Raw genomic sequence first — 22,695 nt, 5'->3', positions numbered from 1 at the left:
ACTGCCTCAAAGCACACTGTAAACTGATCACAAGTATAACATGCAAACTTACAGTCTAATTGTACACCATGCTAGGACGGGATTCTTTGTCTTTGACTTACTGTACACAAGTTCTGACCAATCCACAATATTTTTGAGCATTGCTACAGGTGATGGGGTAATCAAGAGCTGAGAGAAAACTTCCAAAACTTGTGCAGAGTTCTTGCCTCCGCATTTCATCCAAATACACTAGGGGTGGAAAATTTTATAATCCAGGTGGGGCTTCAGAAGATTGGATTTCGTGGCCGAATTTTTCTAACCAGCCCTCTGCAGTGGATTTTCTTCATTATTGGGAAAGCAGCAGAATATTTTTGTGGTATTATTTGCCTCTTCTTGTCAGTTGTTGATTAATTTTTTCCAAAGAAATCCTCTATGAAACTTTTAACTGAAAATATCTAAGGTCCAAAGATATTAATTGGTTCAAACCTTAAATCAAATCATGGATGTGCCGAGATAAATAGCTCATACCTGAGTCAAAACCCTACTTTTGTTCGTACAATGCTCTAAGATTCCCTTTTCTTTGACACTCCTCTTACTATTTTCTAAATACCACAAATCTAAATCTTCATTAGGCAATACAAATGCATAATTTGCATATGCGATTCTTATAAATATCTCAACCAGCCAGATTTTAAAAAACAATTTCATAAAAGATAAAGCTGAGAATGCAAAGACTGTTTTAAGGAAGGACTTTTCTACAACTTTTAATCATCTAGTTTGTCATTTCTAAGAATATTCTTGAAAAAAAGGTAAATTACTAGCATTCATAGGATGCTTTGGAAGACTTCAGATGGGTATAGCTGAGAAAGTCAGTCCTTAATTATAATTGTTGCGGATTTCTGAAAGCATTTAAATAAAATCTGAGACAATACAGCGATAAAGTTCACAGCACAATATCTTTGTAAGATAGAATGTAACATCTGTAATCTATCTATATGCACTTGACCAACAACTTGTGGCATGTTTTTTATCTGGCTTAATTGATGCAATCATGTCTTTGCTCCCAGAGAAATCTTGAAAACACCAATATCTGTCAAGATGTATCTGTTCCCACCAAAGCTATGCGCCTGATCATTTTCTGAAATGCATATCCATCTTTGTGTGGGGACATTTTTGAAGTCCCGGTGGTGTTTGAGTTGGTAGGAGTACTGGCATCATGTGCAAATGCCTGGGAGCAGTAAAACTTCATTTATTAGTTCACAGGGGACACATGGCAAAGGAGAGGTCACCGCCCCTCCAAGGCAAGATGTCAATGTCACGGCAAATAGGTTGCAACAGCTCTCAAACTTCCCTTGTACGCCAATGCACATGACTTCTTTCTAAAATAACATGTACCTTTTTAAAGAGGGCTAACAGTCGTGAACTTCGATGAAAATTTCATAAAATATGTAAATAACATTTTGATATCTAAATATTTAAATTGAGAAGCAAGAATAAGAGACTTTCATCTATAATCTACAATAAAGAATACACAGCATTGTTTAATGGGCATAATTGCAGCACAAAATAATTGAAAAAATATGGTGGTTTTTCATCATTTCATTAATATCAGAACTTTGTCTTTCAGTCAATGTACTATTGCCTGCTGGTTAAGAAAATACAGAAGAACTAGTGTAAATGCATGAAAAGAATTCTGAGAATTTTTAAGAGGAAAAGTACTGCATAGCTTGAGATATCCAATAAAATTATTTTAATCCCTGACTACAAGGGACAGGGTGTTCCAAGGCACTATGCTCTTTCAAATCTACTAAGGAGGTCGTATTTTAAATACTGACATAAAAATCACCCAAAATTGACTATGTAAAGCACTGTAAAATGTTTAAGTGTGTGGACACACCATGTGAGGCGATGGCCAGAAGATCTCAAGGCATTCCGTTTCAATTACAGAGACCGTCTTAACCATCCTGATACCGACACCATTCCTTGATAAAATGACACCGGATTTCAACATTCCCACGCATCAGTGGCCGGTCTTTGATCACTTCCCCAGCTCTTTTCGCAGTTTTTATCCCTCCCTTTCCTGTCAACATCAGTTTTTATCGGCTGTTTTATAGTCTAGGCTGGACCATGCTTGGTTTTCTAGGGGAAAGGTAACCTATAGAAAATCTTCCTATAAACCCTTTCACCACAATGGTTTGTCCCAAACCTGTTGTTATCAATGGTGATTGTGGACCTGTTCACACAGACTTGGGGTGAACAGGTTGAAATTTTACAGCCTTGGAAATAATAGATGTTCATTTGTTTACACCTCTTCATTACTACAAACTGAGTACTTGTCACGAAATATATCTGGTTGGAGGGATCTTTTCCTGATATTTTCCTGAAATCTTACTTCAATAGATCATAGCTAACAATGTATCTGAATCAAAGCTGTCCTTAAATGAACTTGAATTTGACAGCTAACCTGAAGAGGATTTGAAATCATGGTTAAATATTTATATAATCTCTACAGCCACTGTATGAACCCTATTGCAAGTTTTCAAAGATGACTTCAATATGGAATCATGTGATCGCTTTAATGCAGTTGATAATCTGATATTTATACCCTTTGGCGACAGAAGGCAGATCCTGTAGGGACCGCCTTTGCTACAGCAGGAGACTTCACGCCCCCTGTTATAACAACCCCCAGCTACAAAGTGCAACAATGTAACAATCCCCTGTGACACAACGGACAACTAAATAATTTACCCCTCATGAACAACATATGGGAATATTGTAATATTTAACATGAGGGAATATGAAAACGGTGATGCCAGAACAGATGCAGACTAAAAGATGCTCAAGGAATTTGTAATATGATTATTACCTAGGGAGAAATATTCAAAATTCTATAAAACTGCAGGGCCAGTCCTATGAAAGTACACAGTGATGTCTGCTTTCAAAGCTAGTGTTATGGGAATAAACTGTGATTTTTAAATCAACAATTTCATCTGAAGTACACAGCTGCTAGCTCATTTCCCTGTTTACTGCAAACATGGCAACAAAACAGAATGTTTTAATTGGTGAATGTTGCATTTATTTTGAGGATTCCAAACAATGTTACAGTCATAAGTTTGTCAATGAATGATTGTGACATTAGCACTTGACTGTACTTGAACCTATATGTCATAGTCTACTCAAAAATATTTTGGACTTATGAAGTTAAAACCACAGAGGTACTGCTTGTGTATAAAGATCGTTGACAATCTTCATGGAAAATTCTGTAGTATTGTTTCTCTGCATCATCATCATCATCATCATCATCATCATCATCAAATGATGATCAGAGATAATACTTCTCCATCATCACCACCATTATCACCATGACGATCCATTTTGTAAGGTTCTACCTGACACTGTGATTGACTTTGTCAAGCATCACCAGTTCTCACCACTGAGAAGAAATCTGTCAGGTCTGATGTCATCCAGACCAACCTCACACAAGTGCAAATGGGGTTGGATGTTGTGAGTTGCAAGCACTTGTACCACCATAACAACCGACTCCTGAAGAAAATATTTCTCCATTTTTTGTTTTCTTAAGCAGCTTCTGATCAGCTGCTAACATTACACATCTCAACTGAGAGATGCGATTTGCTGAGGGCCTGGCATTTTCATTTGTCACAACAGAACGCACACACAAGCACCGATTGAAATGTCAGCCAGAACACATGTTCTTTTCATTCGGCCTGCTTCACAGACATGTCAGCATGTGCAGCATTTAAAGCAGTCAACAGATACGCTGCACTGGGCTTCTACGGTTGATCTGTTGAAGACAAACCCACTTGAAAGAAAAAAACAAAAGGCAGAATCTGACTTATGCAGACAACGATTCTCTTATTGAGATCAAATTGAGGGATCCTCAAATGAGACTGTTGCACTTTCTTACCGTTTTTCTTTCGTAGAAAGTTTGTCATGCACTATGTGAATGAATGAAATCCTGGCCAATCATTTAGTTAAATTAATTACCACTGTACTCAATGAGTTAGTTTTTACTGAATGTCTGCTTTCTGTTCACAACATCTCTGAAAATATTCTTATAAGTGCAAAATAACTAACAATAGTTTCATCTTGATATTTTTACACAGAAAATCTGAATTCAGAGTATTGATAGTTGTTTGATAGAAGACATCAAATCAAATTGAATTTGTGGAAGACAGTTTGGCAACAATTCATCAAAATGTGGGTATAATGCTTCAAGCCAGATTTCCCTTTTACCATCATGGTCTGGCCCAAACCATTGTTATCGATGCTGATTGTGGACCTGTTTACAGGGATTTGGGGTGAACAGGTTAATTAATTAACCTTGCATTAGTTCACTGCAAGCAATTTGAACAAACAGGACAAAAACAATTCTTTACTTCAGTTTTTAAAAGTTTATGTGGCTCATAAAAACCCCCAGATATTGGAAGGTCATTTGACAATGTATGATGATTATTTATCTGCAGATTTAATTTTATCTGATCCATCCAAGTAGAAAGATACAGATCTTGTTTCCTATTAAAAAGTTTGATGAGTTTTAAGCCATGCTTTATTTAATGACTGTATGCATTGTTACATCATGAAATCAAAAACTTCAATGCTAACAACTTGCTTGCTCAATTTTCATACACAGAGTAAAAATTGCCTGCTTTATGATTGCAAAACAGCACACCACTGTTAAGTGCTGAAGGAAACAATCTGCAGTTGAGAAACAGATTTCGGGACAAGATAATCTATAGGTCGTTGACACCTTTTTTTACAGCACCATGACACAGATTAGATAGCTTGCTTTTAATCAATTGGGAAGGTATTAAAAGTTAATCTTATCCATCTTAATATCAGATTTGATATTTCCAGCAACTACATTAAAGAGTTCACTTGGAGCTGTCCTCTATAGCATTAATAGCTTGCATATCAAGTCAAGTTTGTGTTTGTGTGGACAATCAAAATGGCACTGCTTTTTGTGATAAAGAATTTATTTGAAAATTACAATCAAAAGTTTAAAAATGTGGCATTATTGGTATTCCTTTGTCATTGAGTCAACTTTTGTCAGAAGGGGAAGTAATTCTCAATTCTGATTGTGAATTTGATAATTGGGTCGCAAGCTACCACTAGTACTAGAGTTTACTGTGATCCAGATACCGTCCAAACTGAAGGACACAAAGATAAAATATTAATTACAGTGGCAATATATATTGAGAGCTGATGATGCGTGGAGTTCACTTGGACTTTGACAGTTTAATATATTTATCAGACAGACATATCTTTTAATGACATTGTTGATTTTCCACCACACACTGGGACTCTGAGATGAGATCGAGACCACAGAGGCTGGTACAGTCACACCCTTTGGTGCCATGACAACCAACACTGACCTTTGACTTGAAGATTAGCAATGGCTGTACATTTATAGCTACTAAAGATAGACAGCAGTCACAATGGAACGGCTGCAGACAGGGTCAAGGAGGTTGACTATGATGATTCCAAGTAAAAAATGTTGAAATAATTCACTTGCTCTGATTTGAAGAACAAACAGCACACTAATAAAGTTTGCCATTTTTTTACATTTTTTCCCCAATTTTTTGGCAATGCCATGGCCACTTTTTGAAGTTTCACACTGGTATTGCTAGAGTATCTGAATTTGAGGAGCACTGTTTGATTCAAATCCAAAAAAAAACACTATAATGAACAAATGAAAAGGTATCCATAAATTGATTACACGTACACAGGTTGTAAATGTTGTTGTAAATGAAAGGGTACCCATAAATTGATTACACGTTGTTATGTAGGTCATTTACCCACACTCATCATGACCTGAGTTCAATTAGTCTAGAACATTCTCAAGGTCACTGCCCTTAATGACCTCACAACCTTGAATTCAATTAGTCATGTTTGGAATGTTCTGGAAAGTTGATTAGTTGTGTAAGAGAGATAATTTTAGAACAGTAATTAGCATGTCAATAAAAGTTCTAGATTGTTCTTATATGCCTTTATAAAAGGGACGTGCACAGCTTCCAGTCAGACTTTTGGGATCGTGTCTCTTGTGTGTTACTAAACTCCAGCAGTAGTCATTCTCAAGACTTTTCAAGACCTTCACTGTCAACGCTGGATTTATACTGTGGACTTTGTGCAAATTCAAGCCTGCAAGCCAAAGGACTGTTCATTCATCCGACTGACTGTTACAACTCTGAGACTGGAGCTTTGCCGTCCCAGCTGAGATAAGTAGTCTGTACACTTTTAAAGCTTGTATCCTATCCTGACTTAGCAATTAGTTTTTTTCGTAATAAATTTTGTTTAAACGTTAACTGCTGAGTTCACCCTTTTGTTCGTTTCCTCTGCACGTAACAAAATTGGGGGCTCGTCCGGGATACGAATATTTTGAGCCGTTTGACAACATTTTGCCAGCCTTTTCAAAACTACTGTACACTGTGAACTCAGCCAAATCCAATCATGGCGGAATTTAAACCAGACGAATTTATGGATGACCTTGATCAGGACACATTTAATTCCCTCAGAAAAGACAACCTCATAGCACTGGCCAATTTCCTTAAAGTAGAAGTCAAAAGATCTATGCGCAAGAGGGAAATACAGTACCGTATTGCCAAACATCTAGTTGATTTAGGCCAATTTGAGGAATCCACCCTGAAAGATTATGAGCCCGAGTCTACCTCTGAACTCAGAAAATTAGAATTAGAAATGCAGACAAATTTGGAGATCAAGAAACTAGAATTACAAATGAGAGAGAAAGAATTACAAATGGAAAAAAGAGAGACAGGCAGATTTGGAGCTTAAGAATTGGAATTAGAAAAGGAAATGAAAGAAAAAGAATTGCAAATGGAAGAAAGACAGAAAGAAAAAGAAAGGCAGGAAAGATTAGAAATGGAAGAAAGACAGAGAGAAAAAGAATTGCGATTAGAAGAACATCGACTACAGTTAGAAATGAGACGTTTAGAGCTTGGACAGTCAGGAAAATTCTTCCCTTCAGACAAGTTTGACATCACTAAGCATTTCAGGTTAGTTCCCCTTTCCAAGAAAAGGATGTTGATAAATATTTCCTTCATTTTGAGAAAATTGCTCAGAGTCTGAATTGGCCTAAGGAGTCCTGGTCTATGCTTTTGCAGAGTGCTTTGGTGGGTAAAGCCAGAGAAATTTACATTCAGTTGTCAGTAGAGCAGGCTTCAGATTATGATTCTGTGAAGGAATTAATTCTCAAGGGTTATGAGTTGGTGCCTGAAGCTTACCGTCAGAAATTTAGGGATTGTGAGAAGGTGAAAGATCAAACTTATGTTGAATTTGCTCGAACAAAAGAACAACTGTTTGATCGTTGGTGCTCTTCTGAAAAGGTCAGTCAGAATTATGACAAATTACGACAACTTGTTTTGATTGAGGAATTTAAAAGGTGCATCCGGAGTGACATCAAGACATTTATCAATGAACAAAAGGCAGATACATGGAGGTTGCTGCACGTTTGGCCGATGATTATTCATTGACCCACAAATCTTCATTTCTCAGCAAACCATCCCAGTCCTTTTCATACAGAAACAATGCAGGTAAATTTAACTCCTCCTTTTCATCCAAGAATTTTTCAAAGGAGAGTAGAAAATCAAATGACAACAGTTCACAAAGTTCAAGTAACACTCCCACATCATCAGATCCCAAGTCTCAATCTCCTTCTGACAAACAGTTTGGTACACTTTCTTGTAATTATTGTAAGAAAGACGGCCATTTAATGTCAGATTGTTTCAAATTGAAAAGAAAACGTGAAGGTCAAAGTAGTCAAAGTGGATCTAAGCCCACCGGCTTTATTTCTTCATCAACTCGATTAGAGTCTAATAATGTGTGCAACACATTTTCTGAGGTTAAACCCCTCTCATCCCCATTAATGAGGTCAAGGTCAATTCTTCTCAAGATAGCATTATGGGTATTTTCGAACCATTTATTCATAATGGTTTTATATCACTTTCTAGTGATTTTTCTTCCGCTACCCCTGTCAAAATTTTAAGAGATACCGGGGCTTCCAGTCTCTTTTGTTGGCAGATACCCTGCCGTTTTCTGAAAAGTCATTTTCAGGTTAAAAGTCATTTTCAGGTTCTAAAGTCTTATTAAGGGGGTAGATTGAATTGACTTCATTTCTGTTCCTCTCCATAATGTCTATTTGTCTTCGGACTTTGTTTCTGGACCTGTGACTTTAGGTATTAGGCCTTTTTGCCTTTTGAAGGGATTCACCTTCTTCTTGGAAACGACCTTGCTGGGGACAAGGTCATTACTAATCCACTTGTGACTGATAATCCTAGTTTAGATCAGGATCCAGAGCCAATTGAACAAGAGATACCCGATTTATTTCCTTCATGTGCCATTACTCGAGCCATGTCAAAGAAAACTTCTGAGAATCAAAATACTCTCAAAAATAATGTCACAGATGTTGACTTAAATGACACCTTTCTCAGTCAGGTGTTTGACACGGATCATTCCGTTATCCCTCGTGGATTTGAAACTTCCAGTAAAACTTCTGCTGACCAAAGTCAGACATTTTCTAGATCAAATCTCATTGCAGAACAACACAAAGACCCAGATATTTTGTCTTTGTTTGACAGGGTAGATGATGAAGGTAAAACTTCAGATAGCTCTGTTTCCTATTATACAAAATCTGGTATTCTCATGCGTAAATGGAGACCTCCAGATGTTTTGGTTGATGACGATTGGGCTATAAAACATCAAATTGTGGTTCCAAAGCCCTACCGTGCTGAAATATTGCGCCTGGCCCATGAAACTCCCTGGGCTGGTCACTTAGGAGTCAGGAAAACTTATCATAAAATTCTCAGTCACTTTTATTGGCCTAATCTCAGGCAGGATGTAGCACATTTCTGTAAAACTTGTCACACATGTCAAATGGTAGGAAAGCCAAATCAGACCATTCCAAAGGCCCCTTTACAGCCAATTCCTGCATTTCAAGAACCATTTAGTAGGATACTAATAGACTGTGTTGGCCCCTACCAAAAACAAGATCAGGAAATGAGTACATGCTGACAATAATGTGTACATCAACTCGGTTCCCAGAAGCCATACCACTGAGAAATATAAAGACAAAGACTATAGTGAAAGCTTTAGTCAAATTTTTCACTTTATTTGGCCTCCCTAAATGTGTCCAGTCCGATCAAGGCTCCAACTTTATGTCTGGTATTTTCAACAAGTAATGGATCAGCTAGGCATTAAACAGTATAGGTCATCCGCCTATCATCCAGAAAGTCAGGGTGCTCTTGAGCGATTTCATCAAACTTTGAAAAACATGATTAGGACCTACTGTTTTGACACAGAGAAGCAGTGGGATGAAGGAATTCATTTCTGCTCTTTGCTGTTAGAGAGTCAATTCAGGAGTCTCTTGGTTTTAGCCCATTTGAGCTTGTATTTGGACATACAGTCCGTGGCCCACTTAAGCTCGTTAAAGAGAAATTCCTATCAGACGATGATGATTGTCTGAATATTTTGCAATATGTGTCAGATTTTCGTACAAAACTCTCTAAAGCATGTGAATTAGCCAGAGAAAATCTTGAGTCATCTCAGCAGTCAATGAAAACCAAATATGATAAAAACACCTCAAAACGGAAGTTTGAACCAGGTCAAAAAGTTCTTGTTCTACTTCCGGTTCCTGGCAAACCACTCCATGCTCGTTACTTTGGGCCATACCTAATTGATAAGAAATTGAGTGATTTAAATTACATCATAATAACACCTGACAGGCGAAAACAAAAACAGCTATGTCACATAAATATGCTTAAGCCATATTTGGATAGGGATAATCCTACTATAACTCAGCCTGTCAGTGCAGTCAGTTCAAACCATTATGAAGATAGTGATACTGAAACTGACTTGAGTGAAAATACTCTAAACTCAAAGCTGGGCTCGGTCAAGCTTCAGAACTCAGAAATCCTGGAGAAGCTGGAGTCTACAAAGTTGGCACACCTCCAGCCAGAACAACAACAACAGGTGAAAGAACTGCTCCATGAATATAAACACCTGTTTGAAGATGTTCCAACGAGGACAAACGTCATCTACCACGACGTTGATGTTGGGGACAGTAAGCCTGTAAAACAACATCCATACAGACTGAATCCAACAAAAGCGAAATATCTCCAGGAAGAAGTCAAATACCTGCTGGACAATGACTTTATTGAACCCAGTAAAAGTAACTGGAGTTCGCCGTGCATACTTGTTCCCAAATCAGACCACAGTTATCGTATGTGCACGGACTTTAGGAAGGTCAACACTTTAACAAAGACAGACACTTTCCCAATCCCGAGGATTAATGACTGCATCGACCGAGTGGGAAAAGCCAAGTATGTGACAAAATTTGACCTACTGAAGGGATTTTGGCAAGTCCCTCTGACGGATCGTGCTCGTGAAATATCCGCCTTTGTTACACCAGACGGATTGTTCCAGTACAAGGTGATGCCATTCGGAATGAAGAACTCTCCGGCAACGTTCCAACGGATGATCAACGACGTCATATCCGGGCTAGACGGGTGTGCAGCTACGTTGACGACGTCATCCTGTATAGTGACACCTGGGAGGAACACATCAAGCTCATGCGGAAGTTCTTTGAGAGACTGAGCAAAGCAATGTTGACTGTCAACCTTGCCAAATCTGAGTTTGGTTGGGCGAGGGTAACTTACCTCGGACATACTGTAGGACAGGGTGAGGTAAAACCTGTTGATGCCAAAATCAGTGCCATTTCAAGTTTTCCCACACCAAACTGCAAACGACAACTGATGCGCTTTCTCGGTATGGCTGGTTACTACAGAAAATTCTGTCCAAATTTCTCCACAATTACTGAGCTTTGACTAACTTACTTAAAAAGAAAGTAAAGTTTGTTTGGTCAGAGCAATGTCAACAGGCATTTGATACACTTAAAGCCATACTGCAAAGTGCTCCAGTGTTGTCTGCACCAGATTTCACTTTGCCATTCAAATTAGCTGTGGATGCTAGTGATACGGCTGCTGGTGCTGTTTATTGCAAGAGGATAGTCATGGGGTAGATCATCCTGTTTGCTATTTTTCACGCAAATTTAACAAATCCCAGAGAAACTACTCTACAATTGAAAAAGAGTGTTTATCTTTGATATTAGCTTTACAGCATTTTGAAGTTTATGTTACTTCTTCAAATCAGCCAATAGTGGTTTATATTGATCACAACCCTCTTGTTTTTCTGCAGAAATTTAAAGGCAAAAATCAGAGATTGCTAAGATGGAGTTTAATGTTACAGGAGTTTAATCTTGACATTAGACATATCAAAGGCAGAGACAATTTAATTGCAGACTGTCTCTCTCGTATTTAGAGTTTATTGTTGTTCACTTTCAAGAAATTTTACTTTAGAGTACAACAAAATTTGAGTACTTAAATCCTTTTCAAGATTACATTTCTAAAAGAAAGATTTTTCTTTGAAAAATTTTCTTTTTTGAAGAGGGGGTGTGTTATGTAGGTCATTTACCCCACACTCATCATGACCTGAGTTCAATTAGTCTAGAACATTCTCAAGGTCACTGCCCTTAATGACCTCACAACCTTGAATTCAATTAGTCATGTTTGGAATGTTCTGGAAAGTTGATTAGTTGTGTAAGAGAGATAATTTTAGAACAGTAATTAGCATGTCAATAAAAGTTCTAGATTGTTCTTATATGCCTTTATAAAAGGGACGTGCACAGCTTCCAGTCAGACTTTTTGGGATCGTGTCTCTTGTGTGTTACTAAACTCCAGCAGTAGTCATTCTCAAGACTTTTCAAGACCTTCACTGTCAACGCTGGATTTATACTGTGGACTTTGTGCAAATTCAAGCCTGCAAGCCAAAGGACTGTTCATTCATCCGACTGACTGTTACAACTCTGAGACTGGAGCTTTGCCGTCCCAGCTGAGATAAGTAGTCTGTACACTTTAAAGCTTGTATCCTATCCTTAACTTAGCAATTAGTTTTATTTTCGTAATAAATTTTGTTTAAACGTTAACTGCTGAGTTCACCCTTTTGTTCGTATCCTCTGCACGTAACAACGTACACAGGTTGTAAATTTAGTGATTACAATCACTGAGTAAACGGGACAGCTATATCTGAGCTAATATTTAAAGAAAAACAATATCAGAAGCTATGATTCTTCAAATGTCAATATTCGTGGTGAATGAATATAATTTAAACAACAAATCTTGATTATTCATTTATACTAAGATGGTATAATAATCTGTCCATTTGATTCTCAATCAATAAATCTGTTCTACAAGACATAATGCCATAGCATTACATTTGAAAAGTCATATGATCATACCAATATCATGCCATAAACAATGGAAGTACTGTATAAGATTTTTTAAACTACGAGAAATTAAATTCTTACATAATTAGAACCAAAAAACTGTAAGGAAAGTATTCTTTGAGGTGACTTGTTTCATTAACATGCCTTATGGATGAATATTTACCATTATTGTAATATTTGAGTTTTATCGGCGGTGACTGGTGGACAAAATGATGCAATAATCCTTGACTGTGATCTCTGACTGTTGATTCACACCGTAAAGTGAATCAATAATCACTGATAATGGAACAATAAAATGCCAAATTTGCGTTCAGATGAGAGATGTGGGTTTAACTGTCAAGGAATGATTTGTTTAATGATGGGAGAGTAAGAAGAGTAAAAAAGAACTTTTACGATGTATTTGTTTCTGCTTGTAAGTGTCTCTGCAGGGAGGTGACGTATCGATAACAGGCCCGCAGTCCTTCACTATTGCTTCTCACATTGTAACAAAATATAGCAACAAAGTAAGCGTTTATTTTGGCACCATAACTGCCGACTTTCTCGACTTGCTCTCGGGCTCTGTAAGAACTCGATCTACTTTCCATAAATACTAACAATTTTAACAAGCTCATAAAACCCGCTGCCCGCCTTGCCTGTACGAATCCTGACTTATTGTCGTCACTTTAAGACACATAAAGTTTGTTGCCTGCGATCAACTGCTGAGAGAGGTTTTTCGACTTGCTTTGCTGGTCATATCATTTACAATTCATTGAAAGTGCTAATAAGCAAAGCGTTTCTGCTGGCAGAGGACCAAGAATTTTCTCTGTAACCTGACGCAGTCACTTTCACTGAGACGGCCATTGCTTGCTACCATTCACTCACCACTTCTAATCATTGTACAGTTGCTGCCGATAACCAAGATGGATGGTGTATTTGTCAAGAAATAAAATAAGGATACCAAGTTGCAGTTACTCATTTGAACCATGTGGGTTAATTTTGGGTTCTTTTGGATAACTTTTTGTACCATTTGTCTGAAATCAATGTATTACTTAAAACCACTGAATTTCAACACTGAGTTTGCAAAACAAGCCAGCCAAACCCAAACAGCTGTTTGAATCAAAGACCAAAGTACACTTGATACTGTCCCAATTCCAATTTGCAACACTACGGCTTGTTTACTGTTATAATTATTTTACGGGTTAAATTTGAGATGTTTATTTACATAAAATTAGCCTGGTAATCGACAAGCCATTAGTATCCCACTGGTAACCTTGGTTATCAGAAATTGCCCGCAAAGAGTTTTAAAAGAAGACATACAGTAGCAACACAGAGGAGAAACATGTCAGAGATCTTTTATGATAAATAATAAATTCTGAAGTGTTTTTTCAACGTTCACAGTGTACATGCCCTACTGTTTGTCATACAAATATTTACTGAATGTCTTTCCCATATATTTCATATATCTTTCAAAACATAAATATCCCAATGTCACGCAACTTTGGCAAATGAAAATGTACCTTGACAGCCCTTATGGTAATCTTATATCAGATATGGTGATGTTGATGATATGAGAAACAGAAGTGTGCATTCTTGTTCAGTGATCCAGATCAGATACTAAACATATAGGAGGCGATAAAACAAGATGATGCAATAAATTATCATGAGACAAAAAACAAGTTAATCAGAATGAAACTTTGGATATATTTCAATTTATCGTTTCCCAATTATTCCAGTACAATACTGAAACAATTTAACCAGAACTAATTGCTAACACAGATATACATACATGTACATGGCTACGTTGTAATTTGGTAATTTTGCAATAACTCAGGAAGCAGATCTCATCTAGGAACTGTTTACCGATTATTGGCGTGGATTTTTGTGTCAGTAGTGTTTATTAGTATTTCAGTTGTTCAGGTGCCCTTCTCATATTTCTCATCATTTCCGGAGCCACCATATTTTGATTGGTTTAAATCTCATTATTTTTAATTGGGTATAAATCATTGGAAACATTAGAATCTGAGTCGGCTAACACAAAAGACACAAAAAAATTTACCATACGCATCCATGGTAACAAAGTGTTCAAATCAACCATTTTGAGGTTATTTTTTTCAAATTATTGATATGAAATAAGTTTTGTTTCAATAGAAACGAAGTTTTGACAAGTTTTTGTGCTGTTCTTTCTCAATAAGTGAAAATAATGTATTTGTGTGCGTAAACTTTAACATCTACAATAATCACTTATGTTCCTGTCACAATATATTTCCAAATACACAACTGTATTATAAATATTATGTCAACATTGTGTAATAAAATAGAGGTTTGATTCTGAAATATAAGTTAGATGACATGAAAAATGAACATTTTGACAGGGCGGCAGCTCTATGTACAATCCGTCTTTTGAAGGAAAGTAGCAACTTTAACCCCAGCTATCAGCATTGGCCCTATTAATGAATCATTCTTTTCCACATAGCGATATGGCTTGCTGATAAAGACATCTACGCTTTAATATAATGGATAACACTGTTCTCTGTGGCATTGCTTCTGTGCTAAGTACGCAGGGCAGGGAACAGTAATGAACAGGCCAGTAAGTGGTTGTACTCGTGTCCGAAAAAAATGCAGTTCAGAAGATAAAGTAGACTTGTGTTTCCATGGAACAAGCATTTGCGGCGATCTAATGAGAGATGGCCCTCCAAAGGTCGTGGGGTCAACCGCTGTACAGTTGTAAGCCATCAGTTGGTTCAAACGCAATCTGTTTGACTGTGTCCAGCCATACGTCAAGTCAAATCGCGGCTAACCCAAACGTAACCTAACTGTCCGCAGTGTGTGGAAACCGGTACGCATCATAGATCTATTTCACAAGCAAGAATTACAGAAAGCCGGGTTTCATAAAAGAAATAAGAAGCACCGGTTGTACACAAGAAGTGTAGTGGAACATCATGGAGCCATTCATTCCAAGCATTAAGCATAAACCCCTGCCCTAAGGCAAGGGATCCACGCAAACAGAAAAGTCTTTATGTCTAACTCTGATGAAGTCACTATTAAGCTCTGTGTACACCAGAGGGGTGGCTGGGAGGAATTTCACCAACAAGAATCTATCCACTGTTCGTCATTCTCACAGACTGCAGAGTTTTAGAATATCCATCATTTTATACGAGGAGGTGAAAATCTTATCAATTACATCCCCTAGACAGTCACCTCTGGACATCTTTTTATCCCTGTCCTTGAGAATCATGCAGTCAGCCTGGAGACACTTCCAGAGTACTGTATTTGGTTTTAGGAAAACTGTGTTCAAAAACAAGTACGACGAATGCACATTTGAAAAAATAACTAGCGGAAAGACGGAAACAGACTTGTGATGTTAATGCACACTCTAAATACTCTCATAATTGGAGTGCAACCTCAAGAGAGCTTCTTTCACGACTTGATACATTTTCCAGGCCGGACTGGGCTGTCATCATTGACCTCTAGTAGAAAGGTCATTCTGTAATGACCAGTCCTGAACGGAATCCATACATACATGTGAATTACACATCACCCAGCGAAATTACAATGCTCTCTGACTCAGCCGTGCAGATTGGAAACATAGACGCTGTTACTTTCAACAGCTGAAAACTGATTGCCCTCCCGGTGACATCAATTATTTTTCATGTACACAATATGCATCAGAGTCATCATTTCGGCAACAAACACATCTATAAAATCTCGCAGTTCTAATACAGCTTGTAAATTGATTCTGATTCGAGCTCTGAAAAGGCCACTTGAGGTTAATGAAACCCATTTTTTCTGCTCACTTAGTTTATCACTTCTGTAGATCTGATGACAAGCTACTGAAGGGTTTTTTCCTGTTTATGAGACAACAGCATTCTGGATGAACATCAGTGAAATCTTGTCGTGGAAACCCACTTTCACCATGGTAACCACCTTCAATAGCTCCATTTCTCATTTAAGATTATTCATCATGACTGAAGTAAGTTTTCTATATTTTTAAAGATAAATTACAATATTGTCACAAATGTTAAGAGATTTGGAATATACCAAAATCTTTAAAATAGTTAAAGACAGTGATTAGTTACTGGTTGTAATACATATGAACTTGACTTTGTTTTATCATGGTATCTTTTAAATGAACAGCACTACAGATACACAGTACTGTTAATGTTCTTTATGAGAACTCTTTTTCAGGCATACATAGTGAACGACCTTGGATTTATTCATGAAAAAATTTTCACGTTATGTTTTAGAACTACCAGTCTTTTTGTGGTAAAGCATGTTTGTAGCTTATAATCTAAAATCAAAAAGGAATACCATGACTGCCATTTACAAACCAATCAAAAATGATAAAATTGATTATGAAGATAAAATAGCAAGTATCAAACCAAAGAATGCTAGAAATAGGGCTGTGTGCAAAAACTGTAACTTTTCTCATTAATATGCAAAAATAAACATTTGTACACAAATTCAGTTTGCATTGTCGGAAAGTGCACGCAAAAATGAAGGAAATACAACTTCTTAAAAGACTGTTGATCTTACTTTGAATACCAAAAAAGACATGAACAGCTTAGACTACAACAGCCATGCATGCGGCCATGCATGCGACACTAACAAAATCTGTCTGCATTTCAAACTGCAGTGTCCAATGTCATGTGTGTGTTAGCGACAAATGTGCCACCGCAAACAGAGCTACAGCAGATGTACACAACCTTACATGCAGCACATGGTATGTGTGTACACTCTCTTCTGTCAGTAATTTCAAACGACAGGCCAATATCATCAGAAGGAATTTGATTAAGTAAGACTAGATTGGATTGGGTTAGACCTTTTAATTAGATCAGAATATCTTTCCTTTGCTGATGGAATTAATTCAATTGTCATCTTCTTTGTGATTTTATGCAAATATCAAGTTTGTATGACAAACTACAGAAAGATTATGCAATGAGAATCTGTCGGTGGGGAAGTTATTATGATTCAGGGGTCTCCTCTAGTTGCTATCCAGGAGGGACCAAAAATCTACGACTATCAGTGTTTTAGACAAAGAAACAGTTCACACTGATGAAATAAAACACTAATGCTGCTGTTAATACTTGAAATCACCCTCACATTGTCTACACTGCTATACCCAACTCACTTGCTGACATCTCTACTTCTTGCATAGCAGCTCAGGTTTTAGGAAAAATAATCAGACGGGCAGCATACTGTCATTGATAGGCAACTAATGACACGGAAGAGTTCACTGGAGGTGTAGTCCCCCTCCCCCTTAATGAATGAGGAAACCATTGCCGAGGGAATAGTCCGTCAACATGATCAATGTGTCGGATGTTTGGATACAAATGAACACACATTATAGCATCGCCACTTAGTGTAACAAAGTGCCTAAGCTTATCACTTTATCCATCTTGACTTTTTCCGATGACCACTGATAGATATCTGCTTAAAATTTCACTGGGTTATAGAAAACCCAGCAATCAATTCCTTCAAGTTTCTACCTTCATAACAGCAAAGAAATGAAAGTGTTCTCATTCAGAAAAAGTCTTACAAAGCTAACAATCCAACAAACAGCCAGTAAACGGTGTGTATAACTGAACTGAAAACACGAGAGATATGCCCCTGAAACTTGCAAATAGGATTTTTTCACGTGATCTTCTCATTCCAAGCTGTGATGTTTTATCTGCGGTCTCCCTTGTGCAATTGAACTTAGGGACAGCTGACCTTCAAATAGCTTGTCCTAGCAACATTCCCAGGGGAATCCGGAATAAGGCTTCCCTGGTATGTTCGGATTCCGTTGTAACTGAGAGTTTCCGAATAGCTAAACTCGGAATGCGTGACACTAGCTTGTTTCGTATGGCAACAACATATCAAACAGAAATTTCCAGGGCTGCAAATACACATTCTACGATTCACAGAATTTGACAAAAAATGGTAGTGCCGAGGGTTTAGGAGGGATTCTGAATTACTCGCGACGCCAGCACACAAATGACCTTGAAAACTAGTTTCTATGGTAACCAACAGTGGCGCCTGCGACAAGATTAGCCGCTGAGCAACTTTACAGTATGCAAAAAAACCCAAACAAATCGGAAAGTGTTTCCTTGATATCTTGAAATTAAATACACGTCAAGTGCTTCTCCCTCACTCAACCGACACTCACTAATTATTGGCGGCAAAACCCATTGGATCCAAATAGAATCCTGTTGGTGGGGAGACCAGGGTGTCGCTTGGTTCCAACGAGCCGGTGTTGAGAAGGCTGGCTAAAATGGATGACGGTTCAATCACTTACTATTATGGTCTATTCTATTAGTAACACAAAAACCTTTGTCAGCAGACGAGCTAAAACAAGCTATGAGTCGTCAAATATAATGGAACAGACAACGTTCGCACAATCAAGCCTCCCCCCCCCCCCCCCCCCCCCCCACCCACCCCCCCCCCCCCCCCCCCCCCTGAAAAAAGAAACACTGGCATTCTATTCTGTCGTTGATACAACCGTGCATCTGTCAGCGGACTTCTGTCAACATGATTAAGAACACGATGAAAGGTGGCAATTGGTCATCTGGTGAATGAAACAAATCAAATGAGGGGTATGTGTCACCCTGGTAATTGCAGTGTCCAGTGTAAACTTTGACTTTAAGCAACTTCTGTCAACACACAACTTCAGGTATAGTATTGCCCAATGTGTCACGAGTAGTCACGTTCCCATACTAACTTTCATAGAGTTCGGGAAAGTAGCGTAGCTTACAATTATATAAGTACGACCTACACGACGGATCATCCCATCAAGAATTTATCGGCTTTCTCTTGCAGTCAAGTTGCGATGGGGAAACAAATGAAAAATTTAAAACATCCTTCTTTGAATTCACATTCACTGGTTACCAAAATTTATTTCTTTTTCACGTTAAAAACGAAATAAAAACAAGCTCTGCTTTTCAGACTTGAATTATTCCTGGCGCATTCATTAATCCTTCAACAAATTCCAGAGAGAACCACGCGAACTTGGAAAGTTGCTTTTACGACTAGTAGAAGTACGTATGTTTTGAAAGGGGAAGCCGGGACTTGAGCCAAGGAAACTACGCTGTGACTATGAGACCGGCTGTCCGCCCAAGGCATCGTAAATTGGGGTCAGGTCAGTCACAAGAATTCCCTTTCGCTACCCGAACGAATGGCAGAGCTCTCTACTTTACGGCCCAACTAGCGATAAAAGTCTTTTACAACTAAGGGGAAAACAAAATACGCAACAGTGCCTGGGTAATTAGTTAAACACTATACGAGTTGTTGGCCTTCTGAAGATACCCAACTGTTCTGGTTTAGGTGCTAAATGGGAGATCGCATCATTAATTAAAGTTTAAAGGCGACCAGCGTATAGTACGGTTTAATGCAACGGTGTATAACTGATGGCGGTGCTGACAAGTACGAAAAGTTTAGTCAACACAAAAGTCGAACGTAGTTGGTCTCGGTTGAGTGCATTCCGGCATTCATGACACCGGCCCTTTCACACTATTGTTCGCTCCTAGTCACTGACGCAATGAAAGCCCGCGTGTAGCAAATACTTGAGCGACTCGCGGCAGAAAAATAAACTGTAAAAAGGTAAATTCTTTGGACCTAAAAAAATTCCCCATGTGCACCAACCATCAATTACGCGGGTCGTGCGATTACTTTTTTTTGTAAAATTCTTTAGAGTGATGGTATTAATTAAGGAGTTAAAGGCTGACAAAGGTTGGGAAATTAGCTATAATTTGGAGTATTGATCCAGAGAAATTTGCAAGCTGGTGTTAATCATGTTCAAACGACTATCTCACTCGTGCCAATTGACACGCTTGAGTCGCTGGCCGTACTGTCCACCCTCATCAAACTCGCCTGGGCGCTTTCACGTTGTACCTTTTCAGGGGCAAAAGAGTGGGAAGAACCAAGATATAGACGGAAGCACAGATACCATCCGATAACTTCTTTGCTTCACCACTCAAGTGTGAGGGAATCGATTCCAAGGTAGCTGGTCGAAGCCCACACTAAGTCATTGTGTGCGGTTTGTAGGGCTTCTCCCGGGTGCGTTCGCTCAAGTTTATTTACTGCTTCCATGTTTACATCCTGTCAAACGCCGCGTCCGAAGGGCACTTACCTGAGATATATTCAACCCGTTCAGAGGTCTGCACTGCTCCTCGACTCGCTCTACAGCACCGGTCCTCTTGTTCGAGCTCTTTGCCTCGTGAGCCAGGAACAAGTCTAAAACTGGCACGCCACGAGACTTTATATCGCTCTCTGTTAGCGAGTTCACCATCAGCATAACCCAAACGGGTCGCTTGTGTTCCCAGTTCCCGGCTATCGCGTTGAACAGAAAGTCAGCGTACAGTCCAATTCCTCGCTGGTCTGCTGTCATCCAAGTCGGCATCATCAGTTTAACATACTCTAAGTGACGTTTCAGTCTTAAATATAAATTCTTCGGCAGAACATTGCTGAGGTTTTCACCATGGGGAAGCATTTGGCAGTTAGTCAGCGCTGAAATTGTATACGGGTCCGTCAGATCCAACTCAAAAAATATATTGTCACTTTGGTGGAACGCCAGTTTTGTGTTTTCCGGGATATAGTCCCAAACCCGGGAGTACGGCACGTGAATCGTCCCGAAGAAATATGCAGGCGGGTTTCGCCTGACCGTCCAAAGAAATGAATTTTTGCTGCCGTCGGTCTGTGGGAAAAACGAGATTAAGACGGTTACACATGTGCAGAAACGTTTTTTTTTTCTGACAGCTCAATTCAGTGGCACGTAAAACAAGGATAGGAATGTGGAGCGCGAATTTGCAGAATCACGCACAATAGCATCCAACGCTTTTCATGAATTGTTACGATACTCGATGGTAATTTGTACAACACATAGACTAAAATGTATCGTGTACGCAGTGTAATGTTTACGTGTGGGTGGATATCTGGACGCTGAAATGGAAGTTCCACATGGCGTGTACTTTAAAAGTTTCACGCGCGCAAAAGAAATCTCAAATACGTGACTGTGACTTACCCCCGTCGTCTGCTGACAGCGAAGTCTTTCCCGTAGCTCCTCCGTAGAGACCCCGTCCGCTTTGTAAATGTTCTGTAACGTTAGGATTGTCAACAGCCGTAGCCACCACGCTATGGATTCCATGACTCCATGCGATTCGCAACAACAAATCGCGCGAAATCGGTCGGCTGGTAGAGTGCGACAGTTGAGTCGCTCTGGCAGATCCGAGTTGCTCTCTTTGGAACCCAGTCGTCGTTGTACCGAAAGCTGAGCAGAAGTCACTGGTTCAAAATTGTTTCTTAGGGTATACAAAGCCAAATCGGGTAATATATGCAGGCCGAAGGCAACTCAACGTCTTGCTTTGCCGAGGATTAGCATATACATTTTGCTCGCTGTGTTTGAAATAACAACATGACGCGGTTTACTACACTGGTCCTGCGACGCGGCCCATACACAGCACGTTGTCTGCCCGCTGTAACGTAGATTGCCTGAGTGTCGCATTTCGGCCAACCCAGAAAGTGTGACTACCGTAAGACTTAGTCCGTGCTCTTAGACACTCACCGTGTGATCCATCATGTTTCGAAGGGTTGTGCGCTTTCAAGCAGCAAAGCTTTGATTGGATACCAACGCTGTATAATTAGTTTCTTTCACAGCAGGTTGGGTGGCCTCGGGAAATGGACGGTACCTAACCCACGTGACAAGTTCTCGGCCAATCACCACTTACCCAAGTTCATCAACGTAAAGTGACTGCGGGTCACTTGTTGCACAAGCATAAAAAAGTTTATAAAAAGTTTGCTGGCTGTCTCGCTCGCAAGGAGATTACACCGATACGCTCAAGGAGTGTGGAATGCGTTCTTAATGAAAGGAATGTTCGCGCGAAAGGATAATAGTAAATTAAACAATTTCGATATCGCATTCTACTTGTTCCTGTAAGGAAACCGCCATCCGCCCTGATGGCAAAGGTCTGTTCGGGTGTTTTGCGGTTGGTCATCTTACGTATGCAAGACACGCTGTCGCCGTGTAAAACTGCCACCGAATTACTGACTCCGACTAGCTCGGGAGTCCTGAGGGTTTGCGAAAAGAGATACGGCGAATGACAACTGAAAATTTAATTCTTCCTCCGGGGTAATGGAATGTTTTTCGCCGAAGGATCTGGGACAGGGCAGGGGGTAACCGGTAATTGCGCGAGTTCCCAATGGGCTAAGATGACGTCATGAGAGCGATCTACCGTTCGTCCGCAGCATCACTTTATCCCATTATGTAGCACGTGCTCGCCATATTTTCATTATAATCTCAGTCTATCGACTAAGATGTCATGACTTTATGGATTTAACGAAGCAGACATTCTTTATTTTCTAACGATAGTCTTCCTTTAATCAAAACCAAATGGCGTGAACATCCATCCTACAGGCTTAGGCTGTATGAACAGCAAATTGCAGAGAAGATTTTT

The 22,695-nt window shown here is 39.1% G+C and overlaps 1 protein-coding gene across 1 annotated transcript in view; it reads right to left on the bottom strand.

Annotated features, from left to right (window-relative positions):
• The window catches only part of LOC139138324 (metalloprotease TIKI1-like), a 43,430-nt gene extending 21,535 nt beyond the window's left edge, over positions 1–21,895 (bottom strand). Inside the window, exons 1-2 of the mRNA XM_070706653.1 lie at positions 21,267–21,895; positions 20,376–20,939 (exon numbers count right to left, since the gene is read on the bottom strand). Of these exons, the coding sequence (XP_070562754.1) occupies positions 20,376–20,939; positions 21,267–21,389 (687 nt within the window). The 5' untranslated portion in view covers positions 21,390–21,895. The remainder of the gene's footprint in view (positions 1–20,375; positions 20,940–21,266) is intronic.
• Between the last annotated feature and the right edge of the window lie 800 nt (positions 21,896–22,695).

Source organism: Ptychodera flava, chromosome 8 (assembly GCF_041260155.1).
Source record: "Ptychodera flava strain L36383 chromosome 8, AS_Pfla_20210202, whole genome shotgun sequence".
In the NCBI taxonomy this organism is placed as follows: Eukaryota; Metazoa; Hemichordata; class Enteropneusta; family Ptychoderidae; genus Ptychodera; species Ptychodera flava.
Note: the sequence above shows the minus strand (reverse complement) of the source record. Positions and strands in the feature narration are given on the sequence as shown.